The 24,672-nt window shown below is 46.0% G+C and overlaps 1 protein-coding gene across 2 annotated transcripts; it reads left to right on the plus strand.

The window, feature by feature from the left end:
- Nucleotides 1–157: 157 nt before the first annotated feature.
- Nucleotides 158–24,328, plus strand: LOC135806455 (BLOC-3 complex member HPS1-like). Of its 2 annotated transcripts, none has more exons than XM_065320643.1 (25): nucleotides 158–544; nucleotides 2,451–2,525; nucleotides 2,929–3,003; nucleotides 3,252–3,373; nucleotides 3,941–4,049; nucleotides 4,736–4,818; nucleotides 5,575–5,643; nucleotides 6,225–6,379; nucleotides 8,265–8,303; nucleotides 8,887–8,906; nucleotides 9,565–9,651; nucleotides 10,340–10,474; nucleotides 10,928–11,005; nucleotides 11,619–11,708; nucleotides 12,222–12,329; nucleotides 13,072–13,211; nucleotides 13,809–13,839; nucleotides 14,069–14,184; nucleotides 19,107–19,179; nucleotides 19,520–19,645; nucleotides 20,064–20,162; nucleotides 20,739–20,825; nucleotides 21,447–21,560; nucleotides 21,890–21,972; nucleotides 23,204–24,328. In XM_065320643.1, the coding sequence occupies exons 1-25, from the start codon at nucleotides 434–436 to the stop codon at nucleotides 23,376–23,378; spliced, it is 2,400 nt and encodes a 799-aa protein (XP_065176715.1). In that variant the 5' UTR covers nucleotides 158–433; the 3' UTR covers nucleotides 23,379–24,328. The 2 variants fall into 2 exon arrangements, with proteins under 2 accessions (XP_065176715.1, XP_065176716.1); XM_065320644.1 differs by having other exon boundaries at nucleotides 10,931–11,005.
- Nucleotides 24,329–24,672: the final 344 nt, after the last annotated feature.

Here is a 24,672-nt window from a genome sequence, read left to right on the forward strand (position 1 = left end):
ACTCTAGCTCTGTAGTGTAGGCTAGCTGAAGTGAACAGCTTCGTTCAGAGTTCAGCCTTTCACAGTTTCAGTAGATCTACGACTACGCGTATACCGTACGGTAGATCTACCACTCGGGCAACCAAATAACACACACCTTTTGAAAAATAGCAACTAAAAATTTACTTTGTAGCTGTATGAAATCGAATTTTAGGTGCAGGTTCGAAAGTCTATCTCCTTTATGAAGGCCATTGACTTTTACGATCATGGTCGAATACCCGCTTTGACTAATCACTGGCTGGCTCAGTTACTGCAATGAATGTCTGACAGTCTCTCAATTTAGGAACAGTCTAGTTTAGTTTGTGACAATTTTAATAATTGCTAAATGTAGTCATCCATCAGAAGTACGCTATCATTGTTCCTGGATTTAGCTCAGTGATTGTCCTGTGCAGTCATGAAGTGCGTAATAGCTTTCGGTGCTATGAGCGAGGTCTGGTTTCTGTGGTCAGATCCCGAGTTCTCGGAACACATGAGAAGCCGTGCAATTGAAAACGGATATCATCAAGTGAGCTACAAAGATTTCGCAGAATTGCAGTATCCAGTACATTAAATTGTGTTATACATAATATTCTAGATGTTAAAATCTCTCTGGGCAATTGCATTCTCCTTTCCGTTATGCTAAACACATGCAAACCTGCACAAGAGCTACAGACTTCTAGAGCACTGACAAACCGAGATTTCACTGTACAAAACTTCCGACTTTTGAAACAATTATTGCGGTGCAGCATGTGTGTGTCATTTGCGGAAGCCAAGCAGCTATCCTCTAGTACGGTGCTTTGTCAGCTCGAAACCCCAAGTCTTTCAGAATCATAAAGCTGACCCGGAGGTATACCGTATTTTCCGGAGTATAAACCACACCAAGCTTTTCGTCACGAAATACAGACATCTACCCTGTTCACCGCCATTCATTTGATCATGGTAGTATAAGCCGCACCGTTTTTTGGGGTGAATTACTGGTGTTTAAATTGCGGCTTATACTCCAGAAAATACAGAAACGCTTCTAGCGAATAGGACTATACAAGTAGAATTGTGAAACGAAAACAAACTAACCCACGGTGGTAGCGGAATTTCAGCAACCTTATCAGCAGCAAGCACCTCACAACAGCGGTGGTGGATGATGACATTTTTCGACTGTTGAGCAGCTAGCAACCTGAGAGAAAAAACATGGAACAAAAGCTGGGGAGAAAGCACATGCACAACCAGTCATGATAGGCCCCAAAACCTATATAATATGGGCGTTCACACGCACACACACACACACACCACACATGCGCGCGCACACACACACACACACACACGTGTATTTCACCTCAAAGTTAGTTAGTGAGCTGAAATGTGAACCTTCACATGTTCCTTATTAAAAAGCAGCTGGACATGAGTCACGTGCTCTTTTCAAGGGCAATCATCAATGTACTAACACCTTCTGCCTGTAGTATTTGTATGATCTGTTAGTGCCATGCTAAAGCAAACCATGTTTGCTAGGGGTTTTTTTAAAGAGAAAAGGACCTATAAGTTTCCAGTTATGACTAACAGTCCACCAAGGTAACGGGATAATATACAGTCAGATAGTGCGACAACAAGGCACAAAACTGACAAGGATATTGAGGCATTCGAAAACCTGACACCTAGTGCCAACACATCTATGAAGCGCAAACCAACAACCTCAATATCCTTGTCAGTTTTGTGCCTTGTTGTCATACTATCTGACTGTATATTATCTCGTTACCTTGGTGGACTGTTAGTCATAACTAGTAACTTATAGGTCCTTTTCTCTTTAAATAATCAATATTGGCTCAACATCCGAGTTTTTATTAAGGGGGAAGTATATCCTAATATCAAATTTTCACCAGTTGTAGTCTTCGGGGTGCTGAGTCGAATGGTCTTGGTCCGAGAAAGCTGAGACACTTCCTTCCTCCTTTACTCCCAATCGAACTCGCCGCTTCCACCGAAACTGGGTGACTGCACCCTACTAGATGAGGATTTGTACCGGTATGCAAAATGCATACACGCCTACACTGACCTCTTCATGAATATAGGACTTGCGCGTGCTATTTGTCTTGATGTTTGTGAATCATCACTTTCTGATGCGAAGTCGACACTCCTTCCCCTTACTGCTGCTTATATCACCTTTTGAGACACGGTATATTGTTAGTTATTGTGCTGGTTGGTTTCTTTTCTGTCTGCATCCATCTGAAGAGAAGGTGGTGACTTGTAGAAATTCCGGAAATATTTCTTGTGAGGAGCCTGAAGTTCTGTTCTTCAGTCTGGTTGCATATTTGGCTCCTATATGTAGGAAACCTGTATTATATTTGCTCATCTGCATACAGAATTTCATGGTACATGTAACCATCTTTTGTTGAATTGTTGTTCTTATTTGCTGTATCATGACCTGTGTGTTCTTATCTCTATAGGCGAGTGAAGGGTGGTCATGGAAAGCTGAACTTGATGCTACCACACAGTTTTTCATTCCCATATGCCAGTCTCAGGTTAGCCACCTTTTCATTTCTTCTTTCGAAGTAAACGACCTGTTGGTTGAATATCGGGGCACTGACTGAAAAAGTGAACTGGGGGTTCTTGAAGTGGCTTCTGACTACTTACGTACCTATTCATTTAGCTATTTCATTTGGATTTTGGAAGTGCAGGTGTAAGCCAGTGCGTTTAGACTATTGTGTTTGAGCTCTTGTGTCTGTGAAGTGCAAACCCATCTGATTATTACCCGGTACTTCTCTTTTGAGTAAGTGTAGAAAGCAGTGCCATTCGAGGTGTGGCTGTTAGTCCACAACATACCAAGTACTTGGATATAAAGAAACTGCAAGAATCGTCCAAACTCATCTTGGACTTCTCTAAGAAAATTTTGTAATTGATCTTGTATCCTATCCCACTCCGTAGACCGTCCTTGTTGATGTTGGCAACAGCTACTCATCGATGACTTGCAAAAATGGATTCAAGCTAGTCTTTCACCAGGTGAGTCGGCAGTGTGTTGACACATCGCTGGTTGTACAGGCATTTCATCAGTTGGCAGCCAGTCGGGTGGACCTTCTATTTTAACACCACGCTCTTTGCACTTGCCAGGATTTATTTTGAGTTTTCCTCATGCATTGCTCCATCCACTATTATTTTATGCACCTGTTCTGTGTATTCTGCTCCTTCAGACAGCAGCTGTTCTGTGTATGTCCTTGTTTTCCTCCTCTTTTCTCTCCTTACCGTTCCAGTTCTCGGAGATGAAGTGTATGGCTGTGAATGGTGATGGGCAGGAATCTGTTGATTTTCTTGTCAGAAAGCTACATGTCTTCCAACGCCTTGTCGGATTGCATTTTGGGCCAGCAGTTGAAGAGTAAGTATGATGCTGCTAGTGTCATTGAGATATCACTTTGTCACCATGTCTTTGTTTCTACTCCTTATATCTTCTATGCTGTTTTTCAGGTTTTGGCCCGTTTCTGAGTCGTCCAAATTTGGATATTAGCACCAGTTGTGGACATTGACCATTGTCACAGTTGGCACGTGACCCTTGTCTTTGTAGGGGCCCTGCTACTTTGTATATGGTGCGCTCAGGGCGCCCGTGTTGTCAGTGTGCGAGGAGTGAATTCTCCGAAGCACAATGTCTTTGAGTAGGGGGGGGGGGGGGGGGGGGGGTGCTGCTGGCTTGTTGACAAAAGTCACCCGTTTCCTCGTGCGTACTGGTTAGTCATGTGTCAAACCTGCAATATGTCCTAGTTCAAGAGTCAGGGAAGCCAAGGGTTTGGCTCCATCTGAGATGGTGCAACTTGCTATCTATGCAAGAGAATGGACATTGCAGTTCATTGTACTGTGTATGTGTGCGCGGGCGTGTGTGTGCATGCATGTCTGAATGTGTATGTGGCCTGATTGTGTTCACTGGTATTTCCATGCTCTTGATCTGTAGGTTGAAAAACTGTGATCGTTCCAAGCAGCGTGCCCTTTGGGAGACTCTTGGGCATGAGTTGAATACTTGGGCACATCTCTATGCAACTGAGCAAGCATTTCTTGTGGAGGTGAGACAACTGGGAGAATACATTGGATAACAGTAAGGGTACTCCGTAGAGCATCGCTGGCCCTAAGTGAGGGTCCCTGGTTTGAGTCCTGGTGGTGACAGTCAAATTTTCTTCAGACTTTTTCCCATTTACAATACCCTCAAGCTAATGAGTACTCCGTATCCAAAGTTGAACTCTGATGTTGAGTCAATTAAATTATGGTGAAAAAGGAGAAGGACAAAATGTTACGAGTTATGACTAACTGCCCACCAACGTAACGAGATCTTATACAGTCAGCGAGTGCGACAAAATGGCACAAAACTGACAAGGAGTACTGAGACATTCGGCCTCCGTATCCGTTTCATTTTTAGTGCTAGTATGAGCACTAATTTTTGTGCGGAGTGGGTTGGACGTGCACCCGGCGACGATTTGATCACAGATAGCTAACTTCTGAGCATTGTCGGCGAAGCTGCAAATTGGAGTAGCTGGTAGCAATCGAGAATGCAATGTGTTGAATATTCCACCATAGTGTTACTTACCCATGAGCCTGCTTTACAATTTCTGCTGGAGAGTGCTAGTCAGTGACTCCTAATGTGTATTTCTCTCTGTCCCCTCCTCCCCCCCCCCCCCACACACACACACACACACACTTCTGTCACTTGATGGCCTTGATTCTCAACTCATTGTCACAATTTGTGTGTTTATAGTGTATTGAACGCGTTCAAGTTCGCCAGGAGCTCAATGAGATGTGTATTGGACTACTAGAAGCTGCCTTGGACCGTGCTCACAGGTTGGGACTTACAATAAGGCTAGCCCACTGTGGATATATTTTGCTGTAGCCCTGCCCTTCCTATACCTTTGCCTTGAAGGCTTTAGCTTCAAGGGCATGTGGAGAATTTCCGTCATCCGCATAACAGATGTGTTGTGCCTATTAGTGGTTGTGCCTATTAGTGGTTGTGCCTATTAGTGGTTGTGCCTATTAGTGGTTGTGCCTATTAGTGGTTGTGCCTATTAGTGGTTGTGCCTATTAGTGGTTGTGCCTATTAGTGGTTGTGCCTATTAGTGGTTGTGCCTATTAGTGGTTGTGCCTATTAGCAAGAGTCCATAACCCCCCGGGGGGTTATGGACTCTTGCTATTAGTGGCTGTGCCTATTAGTGGTTGTGCCTATTAATGGTTGTGCTCGTTGCCTGTATTCATGTTCTGACTGGCATTATTTGTGCAGTTCCCTACTGACAACGGCATAGTCTTTGTCTGGCTCTTTGATCTAAATCAGAATGGTGTGTGTGTGTGTGTGTGTGTGTGTGTGTGTGTGTGTGTGTGTGTGTGTGCGTGTGTGTGTGTGCGCGTTTGTGTGTGTGTGTGTGTTCATTGTGGTTGTATCTTATGCTTTCATGATGATTGATATACTGCTGCACAAGAATACTTCTATGCATTATGTTTGAGTTGGTTTCTTTTACACTCTGTAATTGTATTTGTTTATTGCTGTTGTGATTGTGTTTTCTTCTTGTGTGTGCGTGCGTGTGTGTACATGTCTTCGCTGTACAGTGACTTTGACCGGAATGTTGTTCATGGCTGGTTACTGGTTGACACAAAGTTACTGGCATTGTTTTCTAGGTATTAAAGGAGCACACTCATGAAGTCCCATATAAGAACATACACTACTGTCGGGCGCCGAAGAACGAACAGGCTAGGATTTCACCAAGCACAGCGTACATATACACAGTGACTTGACCACTCATGGATTGTAGTATTTCAGAAGTACATGAAAATAAGAACGGTCTAGACTACAAAGCTGCCCCCCCCCCCCCCCCCAAGTTCTTCGGTACCCGACAGTACTCTAACTGTAAGAACTAGGCTTCTATGTAAAGCATGTATTTCCACCACATATTTCCATGTATATCAACAGTAAAACCAGGCGTATGTGCATGCATTCAATGCAGGCTTTTTATATTGTCTCTTGGTTTTTTCGTCTCCTGCGTAACATAGGAGAGCATTTCGACCATTCTGCATTGCCGCTTGTCTGTGCTTCTGCTCAGTGGCGTTCTGCTCAGTGGCGTTATGCTCAGTTGTTGCTGATGGTGGTGTTGGCAGCTTTCTCTTTCATTGTCTATGACCTTAGCATTGTCGTGTTGGTGACGGCTGTCTTGAATTCTTTGGTTGTGACCGCATTTTGCTCGTATGTGTTGTTGTTTCAGTCGCAATGCCCCGGAACTTCACTCACCGGATCTCCTGCTTATCACAGCATTGGTGAAAAGTCGCTTTCTGTACAACAGCAGTGAGATTGACACAGCACCCAACACAGCCGATGTGTCTCAGACTGTATCACCACGCCCCTCATCCACCTCATCAGGTACTGTATTACTCCAAGTAAAGGAAATACTGATGTGTATTGGAGAAAAAGGATACCATGTATATGTAGTTGGGTACGAGTTATGTGCCATGAATTTAGGGGTGAAACGAAGGTCTCGATTTGCCAAACGAACCGTCTTCATCAAAATGGACGAAGGTATCTAGTGATTCTTTTATCTACATTCAACTACTTTTTGCGAAGAAGATGCTGACCTATGAAAAGTATGCATGACTTGCATGCCATGCAGATCATGAAAACATGGACCACTAACTATTGACAGCGTCTGGGATACTGCTGACCAGACTAGACCGAGGCAGCGCTCTCGGGCGGCTCCAAAATAGTGACCCCACTGCCAGGTTCCACTTTGTGCCGCACAGGAGCAGCGATCTGTGTTCCTACTTAGTGGATGAGACTTCCAGTGTGGCGATAGCTTGAGCAGTCGTTGAAGCGTATAAAACGTGCTGTTGCATCTTATTGGACAGTCCTGAGCCACCTTCAGACTGGCTCCATGTTAGTTTTCACCAAGCGCTCAGTTGCTAGGGCGCTACGGTGGAACTGGCCAGCAAGACGATGTCCAGACGACAGCAGGCTGGTAGAGCTTGGCAGTTACAAGTACTATATGTAGTATGCAGCTTGTGTGCTGCACATGCCACATTGCCCCAGTTGTGCTCCTGCTGCAGGATAGAGCCATACTGACCAACCACCACAATCTCAATCCCTTGACAAGACATGCAGAATCCCTGGATTTCTCTCAAAATTCCTGGATGGCACAAAAACAAGTGAAAAAGAGCTTTTCCCGCCAAAAAAACGTTCGACTCTGCAGCTGTGCGTACAGCACAGATCGACCCTGTACTAGGCTGTAGTGCAGTTTGATCAGTCGGCGCCCGCCTGTCACTTTGTCAGTGCAGATCTTGCATGGTCAGGTCTTCAAAGTGCTGTGCACAGTTCGAAGTGCGAATGACCACCGTACGTACCTTTGAAAAAAGTTCAAAAAACCGGGACATTCGGGGAGAAACCATGGAGTTTTCAGGAAAATCCTGTATCAGACAAAACTTTGGTTTTTCCGGGAGTTTGCTTGAAATCCCCGGGACCCCGGGAGGAGTGTTGATTTTCCGGGATTTTCCCGGGAAAAACGGGAGGGTTGGCCAGTATGTAGAGCCAGTCGCCATCATATTGGCAGCCTCATCGTGAACAGTAGCCACCTTTTTCTCGGTCGGCCGTGACTGGCGCTCATCAGCAGAAACAGCATGATCAACAAGGTCTTTCGGTGTGGCTGCCCTTGAACTCACTAGTTTCCAAGACGCCCAAGACAAGGTTCCAGTTTTGGTCGATAAAGTGGACGGTGTGGGTGGCGTATGACTGCACCGCCTTGCTTGTCCAGCCGTCAGTCGTCACTGTCACAGAATCCACTTTCTCCAGTAGTTGCTGGTGTTCCTTCCTGCACTGGCCGTACCGCGTTTTCAACAAGTTTGCAATATGGGTGCGCGATGGCATGACAGCATCTGGTTCCACATACTACATGATACACCTTGCTAGAACACGCCTTCGGTGCACAAACCAACAGCGCTGTAAATGTGTTCTAGCTAAGTGCCAGGCCGTTGACTATCTCAGAACTCCTTGTCAGTTTGTAACCAATTGTTGCACTGTATGATTGTCCTTTATCTGGTTCAATTGGTGGCTTCTTGGCGAGTTCTTGCACATCAGTCGTAAATGTCTTGATGTTAGTTTTCTATTATAGTGGCATCCAGACCAACCTAGTGTAGCTACATATATCGATATAGCTCTCAAAGGACTGTGTGTACTTGTAGGTGCAAGTTGTAACTTCCAGGTGTGTCTAGTTGCATTTTATGGTTACTATCCTGTGTGTTTGGTGTACTATATGCAGAGCATTCTGATCACCATCTCACACCATCGCCATCGCCAGGTATGTGTAGTAGGTTAAACTGTAGAACTCCCTTCCCTGAATTCTAACAAATCTCTAGTTACTGTAGAACCACTGTATTTGTTTTTCTATGTGCCTCTCTGTGTGCCGGTGTCTCTCCTTCTGCTCTCTCTCTCTCTCTCTCTCTCTCTCTCTCTCTCTCTCTCTCTCTCTCTCTCTCTCTCTCTCTCTCTCTCTCCCGTGCAAAAATCCCACACTGTGCGGGTAGCTGGTGATTTCAGGGGTTGATGTTGGATGGTGACACGTCTCCACCCACTCCTCTTGCAATAAGACATTCCTACATTCTGATTTCTGATTCCCTCCCTTCTCTTTTAAAAGTTACGAAGATTATTTTAGCAAGAGCAAATGATTATGGCTGAAGTACAACGCTGGATATACTTGACTGTGTGGTCTTAGAAATTTTGCCCGACATTCATTAATTTGAGTGTCAAGTATGGCTGGACTTCCGTGCTTACTAGTACTGCATTACAGTCGATGCAATGTAACTTGTTTGCTCTCTCTCTCTCTCTCTCTCTCTCTCTCTCTCTCTCTCTCTCCTGTGTGTTCCCTTCACTTTCTTTCCCAGATCCAGACTATACACACGAGGTTAGTATGAGGTGCTGCTTTCAATCCATAACAATTATTATTGAATACTGTGTAATACTCATAAAAAGGACACACTTCAGGCTCTTTACGAACATCTTGAAAGTTTTAGCTATATTCTTCTTTGCGCTGTTTTACCAACTCCTTACTGTACTTAATCCACTGTTCCTGTTCCTTTTTCCTTGCCTGTATTTCACCTGATGAGAAGGCTTGAAAGTATACTTGTGAACCCAAAAACTTTCAAGATGTTCGTAAAGAGCCTGAAGTGTGTCATTTTTATGAGTATTATCGCATTTTTGTCTCAGAGGAAACTGAATACTGTGTAGGTGAAGATTATGGCAACGGTCTGGCTTTAGTTCACCTATATGGCAGGAGGGGTATTAACCAGCCCTGGCAGTAAGTAAAAAAGTTAATTATTTCAACTACGCACTGCCAGGCACTGTGGTACATGAAGGCACATGTACGTATGTAGGCAGGTATGTGCCAGGCACGTAGCTAGTTTCTCAACTTGTATAGCCAGTGGTAACGCGGATGTGTGAACTTCATTTACTTACTTCGAACTACATAAGAATGGTAGATTAGACACACTCACATATCAACTGCTTCTGTCAGTTTGTGCATGTATACTGTTTGCTGCCATGCCTCTGCCCTGCCTTGTTAGCTATCTCCGTCTCCGGACAATTTCTATTCGCCCATCTCATCACCAGTCGCAGTGCCACCTGAAAGTCCTGTTGTCACTGACAAAGAAGTAAGCAAACTGATTACCTTGTTCAGAACAATATGGGGTTTTCTTCGTTAACGAGGCTCAGCACAGTGCAGGTCTGGCCGTGCAGTTTAGATTCTAGCATTCTAGTATTGAGATACTGTATTCAGTTGTCAGATTCAGGAACAAGTGTTGTGTCTCAATGCTGTCCTGTTTGGTTTCTAGGGGCGAACACTTCAGGTATCAGGGTTATCAGTCCTGGAGATGTCCTAGATAGGACATCCCGTGGCCCAGCCTGCATCTACGCTGTTCCCATAGTAATTGTGACACGTGACTCAAAACGTCGTGTCGCGTCCGAGGAAGATGAACATGTTGCACTCAAAACAAATGCAACGAATGCCTTTCGTTTTGTAGTCGTCATTCTCCTGATGGCTTGCCTCAAGCAGTCGAGATTCGTGTCTTGCCTCTTACCTCCATCGGACCCAAAATTTTGTGATTTTTTCCGCCTTTTTGTGCTGCCATTTATGATGTGCTAATACATGATGTGTACTTATCATGCATATAAAAAGGTGGCGCATTCATTTTGAAAGGGGGCAGTCAATAGGTGATGGAGGGCGCAGTGCCCCGCTATGTCGCTTTGGCAAGAATCCTGGGTGTGTGCCTACTACTCTGAATGCATGAGTGTTCTCAGTGTTAGTACTGACTGGAAACCTTTCTCCCAACCTCATTGCAGAGTGACTTCTATTCACCTGCAAGCCACCCTGCCACACCATACAGTGCGTGCCATCGCTCCTCACGGACTAGCTCAGACGCTGAAACCAATCCCGAAGCATATGCTGCTGGTTTCCCTGGCCAGACTCCATCATTTGTAGGTGCAGAATTGCAAATGAAAATGTGTTCCAATGTGTTCGTTGATTGTAATACATGTATGTCTGTCAATTCAAAACTACCCCAGTTCCCTGAATGTGCCCCTCTTCACACACATGTGCAGTACATATGTATTGTATGATATCATGATACCGTGGAGTCTTGACGTCACGTATAAATAGATAAGTACGACGTATAGTGATAGTGGAGGGTGTTTGGTCCCTGGCCTATGATGTAGTGCTGTTGTGTTGACACCTGAGACCATGGTCACATGTACAATATTACCAGAATTCCTGATCTGCTCTTCATTCTTGCTTTGTACATGCTGCTCTGATTTGCTCTCCCTGGATACGTGTATGCACGACTGGTGTACGCAGTCATGATGATGATGATGAGAATGATGTGTGCATGTGTTCTCACTGTTGTTCTGTCCTTTCCCTTTGTACTTCTACAGCAGACTCCTCGCAGTCGACCGGGCAGTGGTATACTGCATTCCACTCCACAGAAAACACCCCCACCAGTTGTTGAAGAGGTACTGTCTAGTGAACTAGTGGCAGTAACTGCTGTAACCCTGACGTAGTGTACCGCTATTTACATTTGTGTGTGCTATGTACATGTGTTGCATTGCTGGTTGATTGCCTCTGATCTGTGCCAGCATTGCATGTGCATGTGTGTACTACAGTATCATAATATTCACAGTGTAGTCGTACTCCCATTCTGCTCTGTGAAACCTTTTCTTGGCAACTGCTCTCCCCCATGATCCACAGAATCTCATCTTTACTGGCAGGTGCTTGGTATTGGTGTGGGTAATGGGTGTTGGTGGTAAGGGATGTGGTGGAAGTGAATGGTGTGGTTGGTGAATGGTGTTGGTACATGTAATGAGCAAGTGATCTGTGTTGACGGGGGCCTTGTAGCTTTGGTTGCGAGAGAATACAGACAAAAAGGTCTGTTGCCACGCCAATTTATATTACAATAACGTTAAAACACCCTTCTTGAAGTAGTCCATCAACCTCCATAGTATTTTCGTACTTTTGTCTGACACATACGTTGTATATGGGATAGGTCGTCTACTGTATTGATGTTGGTACCTGTATCTGTCCGTGATCTATCTCGTTCACCTTCTGCCACACATCTGCCATGTCTAGCCACCGTCACCGTTTGATGATTTGGATGACATTACCGCTGAGGCACTCCTCATTCCGCCGGCCAGCCAGCCGAAAGTCGATGTCAAGCAGGTGCTTACAATTGCTCTTTCTATATGCTCATGCCATGAGACACACCGGTACCTCTTGCACTATAGACACCACAAGTGATGCATATTTCCTTGCTCTTGATCTCTTTGTGGAGGTAACTGTAGTACGACTCCATGGCTGGTGGATAGCCTTCTGCCATGTCACGAGCATTCTCACTGGCGTTTCCACCCATGCTCTACATAATCGTCTTCTAGAAAAGTGTTGTTAATTGTACTCCATCGTCTCACCGCTTTTCCTTTCTCGTGTACAGGTAGTGAACAGAGCACTTGTTTGTTGCCTTTTGCAACCAAAGGCTACTGATTTACACTCTTGTACTAGTATGGCATGGAGAAAGGATGCTGTCGCTTAGTGCCTGTCTTGCCGAATGGAATTTGATGAGAAATTCCCTTGTTTGTTGGATGTAACATAGCCTGCTGGATTATTAGAGGGCAACATACTGCACTAGATGAGCTGCCCGTTATTTTGGTGTGTGTGTTTGTTACTCTGTGTTTGTAGACGTTCAGTGACCTGGTGTTCTTGCGTACAGTGGCATGCCCGTACTCACCACACTCTCTGCACTGCACACGCATTCTTCCTGGCACTGTTCTTGTCATCGTCAGTACCGTAAGTGTGACTCGGATTTGGTCCACCGGCCCCTATAATAGGACGTACGGTATGCCATAAAGATAATGGTGGCCCTGATCCAACTGTGTTGCTGAGACTGAATTTGCACTCTTTCTCATTCACATTCCATGATTCTTGTTCCAGAGAATCTTCCCAACCTTACTGTATGGCCAAAGTGAACACAGTGCATGTGTCTGTAATGTGTGTAGAAGTAGCCATGGGCATCAGGGCAATATTGTTTTTCAGGTCCAAGAGAGTAGGCTGATATGCTTCCTAGTTGGTGCGTCATTGAGACCAGAAGATAAGAATTTTGATCCCGGTCTATACTGGCATGTGCACCAATCGTCATGGGCTTCATTCATTGATGGAAGCAAGAGTACATTACTTCCAAGAGTGTAGAACTGTGGTGTATGGGGTCTGCAGCGGCAGAATTTCACATCGCATGACAGCGCTGCCTGCATCCTGTACACGTACATGACAGCCTACTGGGATGTAGGCAACCCTACTTGGGGTACAACTCTCTGGTGGCCACTGTGTACTGATTGCCAACATAACCTATTGAACCATGTCATGTAATGTGAAACTCTGCCGTCACAGCACTGGATCGAGAAAGACATAGAGGTACTCGAAGTAGCTGCACACCCCTGGGGCTTACTGAAGTATGTCTCTATTCATGCAAGAAAGTACCTGATTGATTTGTCATGCACTCTTCTTGCTTTGCCCTCCTCTCACTACACCTCAGTGTCAACGTAGCCAAGTGGCCGGGTTGATTTGCCAATCTCTTGCCAAACTGCCATCAGCAGAGACGCCAGTGTCAGCCATTCTAGACCCAGCGCGCTCAAGTGCACGTCTTGTTGTGGAGCTGCTAGAAGGCAATGTCAGGTAACCGTTATTGTCATATTGTATGGGTGTGTTGCAAGCAGGGAGTGTTGCAAGCAGAGAGTGTTGCAAGCAGGGAGTACAGTAGTAAATACCTACTAGTCTACGGTTTCAAGTAGCCAAGTACTGGTGCCCACAATGTACACAACACGGTACTGTAAACCCCCTAATTTTAGCGACCAATATATTTTGCGATTTCGAATTGTCGACATTTTAGCGACCTTTTATTTTAGCGATCGGAGTACGCGTTTATGAAGTGTTGTGGAGACACAGGCTACTTGAAGTAGTCAGAAATCTGTCCTCCTGTCTTCACCCTCTCTTTGAGGGGCACTAACCAGGATGGTCCCTACATTCCATTGATGGTATTAGTTTGACTGTCGCAACTATAAACGGCTGGAGTGAGTTTTTCACCTCTTGTTCATGACTCTGAATCTGTCTGATGTGCGTATTTTCCTTTCTGATGCGAAACCTCTTTTATGCATTACGTCTGAAGTTTCATCTGTGGTATGTTGTGCCTGCAATGCAGTATAGCCATTTCATTTGCTGGACAGATACCAAGGTATGTACTGGTGATATTGTTTCCTCTGTCCAATATTTTAGGCGCATTGCTGACCTCCTCCGCCGCTCAAAGGTAAATGCAACTGTGGTGTTGTTGGAACAGGTGTATGATTCATTAGCTGCTGCAATGGACCTTATGCTGGTTGTACTGATGTACTTTGTACATCCTGTATAGCCCGGGTGTGTGTATGCTGTGAGCCACCCGTGATTTGGTGTGTTTATTTTACTTATACTGGCAGTTTACACATGCCTGTGTTTGTTGTCATGATGTCTGTCGTATTCCCTTGCTGCTGACGGGCTAGGACCCTGTGAAGACCATGTGCAAGAATATTGCCAGGCAGTTTGAGCGCCTGAAGAAGTGCAATCTTCAGAAGTTCCTGGAGCTCAATGGTGAACTTCCAGAATTGGAATTGTCCAGGTAAGACAATTGTGAAAATCCTAGCATTAATTCAATTTAATTGTAGCAATAACCTACATGGAGACAACAGTTTAATTATGAAAAAGCTATTTTGAGTTTAATTATAGGAAATGAAAAGGATCAACTGCACACTCATTCTAAACACACACATCAAGGCAAAGTTGGTCCTTTCGTATCAACAATGTGATGTTATTCCAACTGATGACTATCACAAGGAAACGTTCTTGGAACTAACCCACCAACTTTGCCTTGATGATTGTGTATGTAGAATGAGCGCGCAGTTTATCCATTTCATTGCTATAATTAATTGTAATCAGGTGTATTTCCACTGTGTCACCATTAGTCATGCTCTTAGGTCAGTAAGGACCCTTTCAAAACACAGCAACCTAGGTAGGTAGTTGATCACCATGCCAGATGAGCCCGTTTGAAGCAGCTGTTCTCAAAATTGATAATCAACTCATGGAGGAGAACTCAACACCCTTGTCGTCAGGGGGGTTTAGTTCCAGACGATAGGCCCTTCCAATTACTCTCTCATATCCCGTGCTCCACAAACAGAGGACTGATTATTTTGGTTTCACTCCAAAGAGAGCCTCAAGAAGAAGACCAAGAACAGAACAACAAGAATGTGTACAAATGCACGCATGCGTGCTGGGTCGCAACCTGCGCAGTCCTCGTGCGGTCCGCACACCGACCACGCGGACCCACCGACCACGCGGACCCAGCACACACGTTCTAAAAGGGGCATATACGTTCTAAAAGGGGCAGGGACAATATACGGCCAAACAAAACAAAATGCATCCTCTCCTGAGGATAGGAGAGAAGAAAAACGAAATGAGAAGACAGACAGGAGAAGAAGACAGGAAGACGAAAGAAATGAAATATGGACAACATAGATGGGCGAATATATAAACAAAAGAGGCACAGGCGAGACCGTTGTTCAAGAGACTGACCAGAGAGTGGCGTTCCTGCGCAGTGCCCGCAAAGCGAGAGAGATCAAACCGGTCCGCCGGAGACGATGTGGAAGGAGTGGAAGACGCCGACTGCACACCCACTGCAGCGCCCACCATTGTCAGAACATCCGATCGAGGGCCCTCCACCGGCAGGAACTGCCCTAAATACTCACCACGCTCCAGACACACCGGCACGTCCGACACATTGGCACAACACACGGGAATATTACCAGACGCAGAGACAAAACATACAGCACGGGGCAGGGCATAGCCCAAATCGGAATCTACTACAGTCTCCACCAGACCAACCATGTCCGGAGGAGCTGTAACCTCTCCCCGCAACATCAACTGAGACCATGGGGGAATTTCCACGGCCACCGCCAAGGAGACAGAATAGTGTTGTGGCGGAGCAGCGGGCGGGGTGGCCCTGGGGACGGCAACCAGGGGACAGGAACACACGGGCCACGTGACCCCACCCCGGACTAAGAATGCAACAGCAAAAGTGAACGCCAAGGCTAACTTGAACACCAACAAAACCCGAGCCGAACCGAACCGCAAACACTGGCTAATAGGAGTAACAGGGTTGAAAACCCTAACCACATCGTGCCTCGCACGTCACCACCGAACCTGGCGGAACTACTCTGAGCTACTTACCCCCGTTCCCTGGACAATGGGACCGTATGCCCCTCGAAGGTCAAACGGGGTGAACCGTTAAAATGTAGCGTAAAACCATGGGCTGCCGAAATGTCGGCACCCAACAAACACTCCTCGGTTAGACCAGCAACAGCCAATACCCGGGCTGAAAGCGTAATGTTGCCAAAGGCATATGTCAGGGGTAAATAGCCCTTGACGTCTAGGGTACCCCCACCCGCAGTGTAGAGTGCCGATACACCCAATTCAGAGGCAGGACGTAATAACCGTCCTGCATCCAACTTCTCCACAACAGCAAAATTCACCAATGTGATGGCCGCACCTGTGTCCACCAGACATGACACAGCTGAGCTAGCCCTATCGATGGCCAACGTACCTTGTGCAAATAGACTGGTGCCGGCGCTGTGTATGTAGAACGGAACCGCGTCGGTGTTAGCCATGACAGCCCCCACCGGGAGGGAATCCGATAACTCGACTGGAATAGACGGTGGGGAGGACAGCGGAGCGGCCGCCGGAGTACATAGGTGAGATTCCGCCGGAGTGTGCTCAAAAGCACACACATCACACACAGACAGAGAGGCAGCAGTAGAAAACAACACAGGCTCATTATCTGGTGTTATCACAATCTCAGGAATCGTACCTGACGGAACCGCCACCGACTCAGCGGGGTCGGCGTCACTCATGCACACATGCATACATGTATTAGGGTCACACTCATTCTCGCCCTTCTCTACGAAAATAGGTAGGGCTACAGCTATTTCCTCAGTAGAATCAACACACCTAGGTGAGGCGGCGGGCGACCCGCACCAGCCACCTCATCTAGTTTAAAGATCTAGTGTTACCCTGGTGTTCACGAGGATTACGCGCGCGGTCACATGGATTTGAGTGGGAATCGCGGCGGAGGTGACCGAGTTGGCCACAACCAAAACAGCGTGGACCTCGTGACCAGGAGCCGGACTCTCGCGCTTTGCACAGAGGTTTTCGAGCAGCCTGGTTTGCGTTGCACATAGCTTCTCCAAACTATCCAGGCACGCCGTGATTTCAGGCGTGGCCGACGCGACGAACACAGGTTCAGCGGATGGGTGCAACTTATCCTGCGTCTCCAGGACGACTGCCTTTTGAACGGCGTGCATTAGCGTCTGCGGCTCGTGGTCCCCCACACGACGGCACATGTCGGGAGACAAAGCATCCAGAAAAGCACGGACGGACACGGTGTTAAGAATGGGACCAGGCGCCCCCGGATACGCCTTAGCCACCAAGACCTGGATGGCGTCGCCCAATTCGGTCAGGGTCTCGCCTGCCCGGCGTTTCCGAGCCTGAAGCTCAGTTTGGCGGAGCAATTCCTTACCCGTGTCACCAAATCGAGCATGCAGCGCGGTCTCGATCTCCGCGCGATCCTCCCGCTGCGTGTCCGTGAAGGATTGCAACATGAAGGCCGCACTGCCAGTGAGGCTCTTGCACAACAAAACGCGCGCCATTAATTCCAACCTCTCCCAGGAGGCCGCATCAACTGTGTCATTGGGTTGGGCAACCGGGACATAATTATTGGCCTGCAAACATAATCTGAAATCATTCAGGAAGGCCTGGAGATCCTCCCCGAGGAAACACCGAACGGTTTCGGCGTCAGCCATCTTCCAGGCGCTTCTACAGTAACCTTAGACATGAGGCTACAACTACTCCAGGTTACGAAACACGGATGGGAAGAAGAAAAAAACACCCCCGGAGGGAACAGGGACCCGGAGCAGGACTACGTACACACCGTACGACACAAGCAGGCCAAAACTAAACAAATGTCACGAAAGTGTATTTCAAACTAATGCCCCAACAATGTCTGCCAGTAAACTAAAAGCAGCAGTTCTTTGCCTCGATGGTGGCGAGCGCGGACGCGCGAAGGAGACGTGCCGAGACATGAACCACACGGGGAACGCCAAAGAAATCAGCCAGGTAAAGAAAAAAAAAGAAACCGGAAAGACCGTGGACGACACGACGATCGCAGGGTCGTGGGACGATGCCACTACTAGCCGGGCGCCAATTGTCGTCGGGGGGGGGGGGGGGGGTAATTCCAGACGATAGGCCCTTCCGATTTCTCTCTCATATTGCGTGCACCACAAACAGAGGACTGGTTATTTTGGTTTCACTCCAAAGAGAGTCTCAAGAAGAAGGCCAAGAACAGAACAACAAGAATGTGTGCATGCGTGCTGGGTCGCAACCTGCGCAATCCGCGCGCACACCGACCGCGCGGACCCAGCACACACGTTCTAAAAGGGGCATATACGTTCTAAAAGGGGCAGGGACAACACACTCACTCATGTTTATCATGGCAAATTACTGCGATGCTCCGTTTTATTACTAGTATACTTGTCGATATCGTGCAGCTTTCCTGCTATGGAATGCTCACACTTTGTTCTCAGAAGCACGGTTGTCCGCTTAGCACTAGTAGCAATGGCTTTTGCAAATGTCAGTACTGCTTTTGCCAATGTCAATGTGGCTTTTGCAAATGTCAATGTGGCTTTTGCCAATGTCGATGTGGCTTTTGCAAATGTCAATGTGGCTTTTTCCAATGTCAATGTGGCTTTTGCAAATGTCAATGTGGCTTTTGCCAATGTCAATGCTGCTTTTGCAAATGTCAATGTGGCTTTTGCCAATGTCAATGTGGCTTTTGCCAATGTCAATGTGGCTTTTGCCAATGTCAATGTGGCTTTTGCCAATGTCAATGTGGCTTTTGCCAATGTCAATGTGGCTTTTGCCAATGTCAATGTGGCTTTTGCCAATGTCAATGTGGCTTTTGCCAATGTCAATGTGGCTTTTGCCAATGTCAATGTGGCTTTTGCCAATGTCAATGTGGCTTTTGCCAATGTCAATGTGGCTTTTGCAAATGTCAATGCGGCTTTTGCACGTATGTTTACCGTTACTCAATTGGGATTGTACAGGCAATTCTTGACTACCCTGGTGAGATTGAGAAGGCACTAAATGGGAAAAGCAATGCATACATCCCGGCAACTTCATAATTATCCTCGATAAAAAATGCCACTTCTCCGTTTGCTCACGAATTCTGTCAACAAGAAGCACAGTCGGGTTTGTTCCGGCCACTACGGGCAGCCCTGAGTAAGAGTTAGATATCACCCACCTGGCTTTACATCAGGATGGACTTCAGTGACTAGTGTCCCATGTCAAGGGACATTCTAAGACACCTTCATGATGTGTGTGCTGTTGGGTGGTCTAAGAAGGCAGTAGTTCTTGCCACGTGAGTGGCATTGTGTGGAGGCTTTAATTGTTATCCTTTGTTTTGATTGTTTGATGCTTCCGTCTTGCCATGTTCAGACTTGACAGTTCATCAACAACACTGGCCACATCTCTGCGAGACCTATTTCGACATCTCTTCTGTGTAAACAAGGTATGTAGTATGATAGCTTAATAACCATGTACGTGACTAAACCTCTGTACATATAGTGACTGTACATGTAATACAATGAACAATGTGATACTGTGCTGGGTAGTGGGTGCAACTGGCTACCGGCATGGAGAAATCTCCACCCACCTCGATCTGGATTCCATGTACATGACTTGTATTAAAATTCACTCTGCAATCATGTTTACTGCTAAGCTATTCTTTGTTGCTGTGTTGTGTTGTGTGTTGTTCATTATCCGGCTGTAGACCAGTGTGTTGTGTGTTGTTCATTATCCGGCTGTAGACCAGTGTGTTGTGTTGTGTGTTGTTCATTATCCGGCTGTAGACCAGTGCTACTGTGAAGCAGCGTCAGCAGGTGTGCATGGATGAAATCCGTGTGACATTGCACGACAAGCTGAAGGACTGGCACATGTTTCTCACCACCAAGGCGTTGCGTAACATACCCATGACTACATATCCTCTCTTCACCTGATGTGCATGCAAGTGCATGCACCGGTACTCGTGACTGCTAGCTGTGCTACACATGCCATGTCCACTGCAGAAGGGAAGGAGCAGTCTACTTGAACATCGTTGCTGCTCAGAATTAATAGGAAATTTTAAGTAGGAACAGCATCCGAACGGACTGTTTCTTTCGCTCCCCCCCCCCCCCCTTATGTCACTACTCTGCGCTTGGTGTGTTGTGTCTATTGTGTACTATCCCGGCAAGTTACCGGCACATTCGTATCATCAACCTTGTGTAGGTGCTTTCGATCAAGATTATTCTAAGCTGCCAGGTCTATTTGCCAGTGTCCAGGCATATGTGTAGAGTCTGATGACACTGTTATTGGTATTCAGTATTGCCTTGACTCTCTATGCTCTCTCTGGTGTGCACGTACTGGAAAGACTTCCCTGGTCTTGTGCATTTCATCTACATTGATCGCACCACAGATCAGGCTATTGTGCCTAGCCTGAATACCCAGGATGACAAAGTAAGTACTCTCTCCTTCCCTCAACTCCCAGTTGTACATGTAACGCTATCCGATAACTACCGGCCAGCTCACAATGTGTGTATACTGCATAATGTCGGGGGCAGTATTCTAAAATGGCGTAATCTCTGCACTCGGCACTGTAGTGCTGTTGTTTTCAGCTGTTGCATTCGTTTTTAAGTGTATTGCTGTGCTAATCGTTGCTATCAACTATTGGCAGGCCTTGCTTGTCAGTTTCTGTTGTGTTGTTCCGTCCAGTTGTTGTTTTTAAAGATTTGAAACAACAACAACAACAGCAACAACTGGTGCTATCGTGAGAATAAAGAATTCAAACTCTCTTATTGGCCCCAGGCCATCATGAGAATAAAGATTTGAAACAACAACAGCAACTGGACAAAACCACACAACAGAAACTGACAAGCAAGACTGCTATGTTGTTGTTGCTGCTGCTGCTGCTGCTGCTGCTGCTGCTGTTGTCACCCTCGCCGTCGTTGTTCTTGATGTACCCCTGTCTTTGAGAGCTGAATTATGTGTCTGCTTTTCTCAATCTGGCCTGTATATTGCCCCTTTCACTGGCAGCTTCACCCAGGTGGCTTCGCAGCTGCGTTTGAAGGAATGCCTGCAATGCCAGCAGGAAACAACCCAGGAGGAATTGTCAAAGAAAAGGTATGTTCTTTCCTACTGTAAGACAGTTCCATCTGAACTGGTGTATAGACACTAGACAGACAAGCTGAGACAACAGACTATAATACATGTAATTGGTAGCAGATGTGAGTATTGCTCTCATTGTATCGAACACCTTGAACAAGATTTGATATGTGTAATATTACCTCTAGATGTGGCAATTAGAAGTGACCATGGCTCTCCTCCACGCTTGCTTCTACCTTCAGGCTTAGGACTTTCACCACGTCCCCAATCTATTCCCTTTTCACTGTATTTCAGCAGTCTGGCAACTTTTTTTTAAATCTCTGTTACTGCTGCATCTTCCCTGTGTTCTAAAGAGTGTCATACTGTAAACCCAGGGAACCTTTACGATCCGAATCCTTCGCGGTTTTCACAATGGTTGTGAAATCGCAAAAGTAAGCCGGCGCGAAACGTAGAACTGTAGTAAAGAAAGTTAAGAAACTGAGGAAATTGACTCCAATCGCGAACATCTCCAGGTGCAAATTTGTCTGTGCTCGCAAATCACGAACTAAAACAGGCGCATAGGTTTCCGGATTTACAGTATCTGGAATTTGCCATGATAATCTCAATCAGTATAATATTATTGATATGTTTATGTTGCAGGTGTGGTGTATGTGCCAATTTGCCAGATCTATGCTGCGCAAAGGCTTCACCTCAGTTGCTATACGGGACGGGGACTTCCTCTACTCATACATGCTGTGGTTTGAAGATCAAGTGGTACGTGTTCTCGAAGATGTGTTGCCAACTTGTGCAATTACATGTGTTTTCACTACAAAATGCTACAGGAAACTTTCTGTTGTAACCAATGAGATCTCGTCTGTTTAGCTACAAGCAAGAACCTTGTTTGCAGCCGAGAGAGGTCCGGCATGTGTTGACAATCTTTTCTGACTTCATTTATGTTCACTTCATGGCCGTACACTACGTATGGATGGTTCTTTTTCTTGGGGGGGGGGGGGGGGGGTGACCAGCGTAGAAGATGTTTGTGTTTTTTTTTAAAGATATCATTTTCACATTGAATTGAACTTTGTTTTTCTTGACTTATTCAGGGCAACAATTTATCGGCTCCTCGTACCCTCGGTTCTCTTGTTACCAACCGCTTGCCTGGCATCCTAGCAGGGAACTTCTACAAGTGAGTGCGATCTTCTTTCACTGTCTACTGTGTGTATTTTAGTTTACTGCGGTACATTAAGGGGAAATGCTGTATTCGCCCGGTTGTAAGATGATTTCGATTAATTCATTCTTAGGCCACACCAAGTTATTTCTATGTTTCGCGTCACCGCGCGTGTACCTTTTCGAATCGTTGACAAGAAAAAAAGCACCCAGACGAGTCAATCGATGGCTGTTCTGGCGAAAATTCTCTCGCCGGCGCCAGTATGGCAGATCAGAGGTTATCAGCTTCTCGATAATCTTGCATTCCACATTTCCAGGCGATGGTAAGTAGAAGGTGCGAGCGATGAAATTTCTATTTCTCCAAGCCGTACGGTAGGGCCTGCTCACCAGCGAGCAGATTCCAGGTGTCAAAAACTCCGAGATTTTCCACGATCGTGATGGAGCGGAATTCCTCTCGTCTCATGTCAAAGTGCAGAAGGAGCCATCCATGAAATTGGTTACTGTATCGGCCCAGCCCAGTCTGCCAGCTGTCCTGCAAGCTGTACATGTATACATGTAGCGACTTGTCGTTTTGGATAATAACTAAGTGTCAGTTTTGAAGTGCTATTCTGCGTGCAACATGGCTCAGTACACATAGAATGTAGTTTTGTTTTTTTCCTCTTCTTTTGTTTTTTTCCGCCCGCCCGCGTGCCTTTCCAGAAAATATCCGACGCGAAACATAGAATTAACTTGGTGTGGCCTTATCTGTATCACTGAAACGTGGATACTGTGGTGTCGCCGTTTGTTTCTGCGGACTGCTTGGTGTCTTCCAAGATGTTTTTATTGCTCAAATCAACCAAAAACTGACACATTCAGTTCAACAATTAAAAATGCAAGGTTGAATCAATTCTGATATCGATTCAAGTACAGTCAGATAGCAAAAGTGTTATGTATGCAGGTAGGGTCACTGTTCTTCTTCCAAGTAATTATGAAACTGCCTTCATAACTGCTCACTTCAATGTCGGATAGTGTGTCCTCCTCATCATTGCATGTATTCTGATAATATTCTGAAGTATTCTGATAATAACAATTTCACTTGGCACAATTGCTACTGGAACAGCATCATTGCTTCTCACTACACTCGTGTTGTTCTGTATGTCATGCACTGCCAATGTAGAACTGAACTCACTCTGCTTGTGTATCTATTGTCGCTGCTCCTGCTGCTGCTCCTACTGCTCCCATTTTCTTTCCACATTCCCATTGTTTTACAGGGACTTGGTGCGGCAATGCTTTCCGGCAGCGCCCTCAGGCTCCATACATTGTTATGAGCTGCTCTGCTTGCATGTGGGAATCGTGCCAAGTCATTTTGTCGGTAAGCAGGCTCGTCGCCTGGCCTCTCAGCTCTGGGATCAGTCTGGTGCTAACTCTCCGTTCAGTCTCATCTAGCCAAGTTGGTCAACCTTTTCTGCAGACCTGACCTTGCTGAAACGTAACAAGGACTGGTGGTGTGTGTCTTGGACTGATAAGGGCTGGGAAGTGTAGTGCGTTAGATGCAGCTGGGTCTGCATACGTCCAGCTGTGTCATTTTAGTGGGCATGCATTTTGCGTGCGTGTGTGTGTGTGTGTGTGTGTGTGTGTGTGTGTGTGTGTGTGTGTATGTGTGTGTGTGTGTGTGTGTGTTCGTGTGTGTATCCCTTAACCTGTCTCGTTAGTCTGTCGTTGTGTACAATCATACTGGTATCGGTATGTTGTGCGGACACAAATTGATGCATGTAGTCGAGAGCAGTGCTGGACATCAGCTCTCTGTTGAATACTGGCACTACTTGCCGCTAATACAGTACATATTTTTGAAAGCATGCCGTGTACGTAATAGCTACTTGTTGTGGCTTGCACATTCTGAAGAACATAAAACACAGTAAGTACGACGATATTGTGCTACTCCAAAGAAGTATTTTTTTTATACGACGAATGTTTCCCATGGCCATTACTTCATACAGTCCATACCTTTTTGAACATATAAATACGTCATTCTGCTGATCCTCACCTGCACTGAATCAGTCCACATGTGTACACTTTTGAAGGAGCTTGTCATAGTCTTCTCATTACCTCATGCATCGTATTTTTATATTTTTGTCTTCCACGCCCCGTTATTCCTGGTGTTAGTGACCGTTGTGAAGTCCCTTGGGAACGCAGACGAAAGTGTTCTACTTTCTTTTAAATGCAATGCTGTCTATTGTTTCCTGCACTCCCTTCCTTGGGTCATTACCATATGCCACATCTCTCCCTTTCTTACACTTGTACAGTGTGCAATCCATGGGACCATTTGCAACTGTTCATCTGCAGTCATGTTATTTCATTTATTTTTATTTTTGTAAATACTTGTACAATGTATGGGAGACGTATGATGGGAGCTGGCTGACATAGTTGTATACAGTCATGTACGTGTACTAGGCCCAGACAGATCCTGCCGGGAATTCTTTTGGCAAAATATCGAAGAATTGAAAAAGCGGAAATTGCCGGCAAAATCGGAGCAAATATATCGAGATGTTGGGTAAAATCGATGCCTGATACTTGGATTTCCTTGTTTCTTACCCGTTCAGCATGATACATGTCCCAGGACGAGATCATGTCACCGAAATATCGCTGGGATTCACTGTGGATCGACATGATTCTGGAAGAACCCAGGGATATGTGTGTGAAAACCAGTGTTGAGAAACCGACCCTGCGATTTTATGAAACG

Source organism: Sycon ciliatum, chromosome 1 (assembly GCF_964019385.1).
Source record: "Sycon ciliatum chromosome 1, ocSycCili1.1, whole genome shotgun sequence".
In the NCBI taxonomy this organism is placed as follows: domain Eukaryota; kingdom Metazoa; phylum Porifera; class Calcarea; order Leucosolenida; family Sycettidae; genus Sycon; species Sycon ciliatum.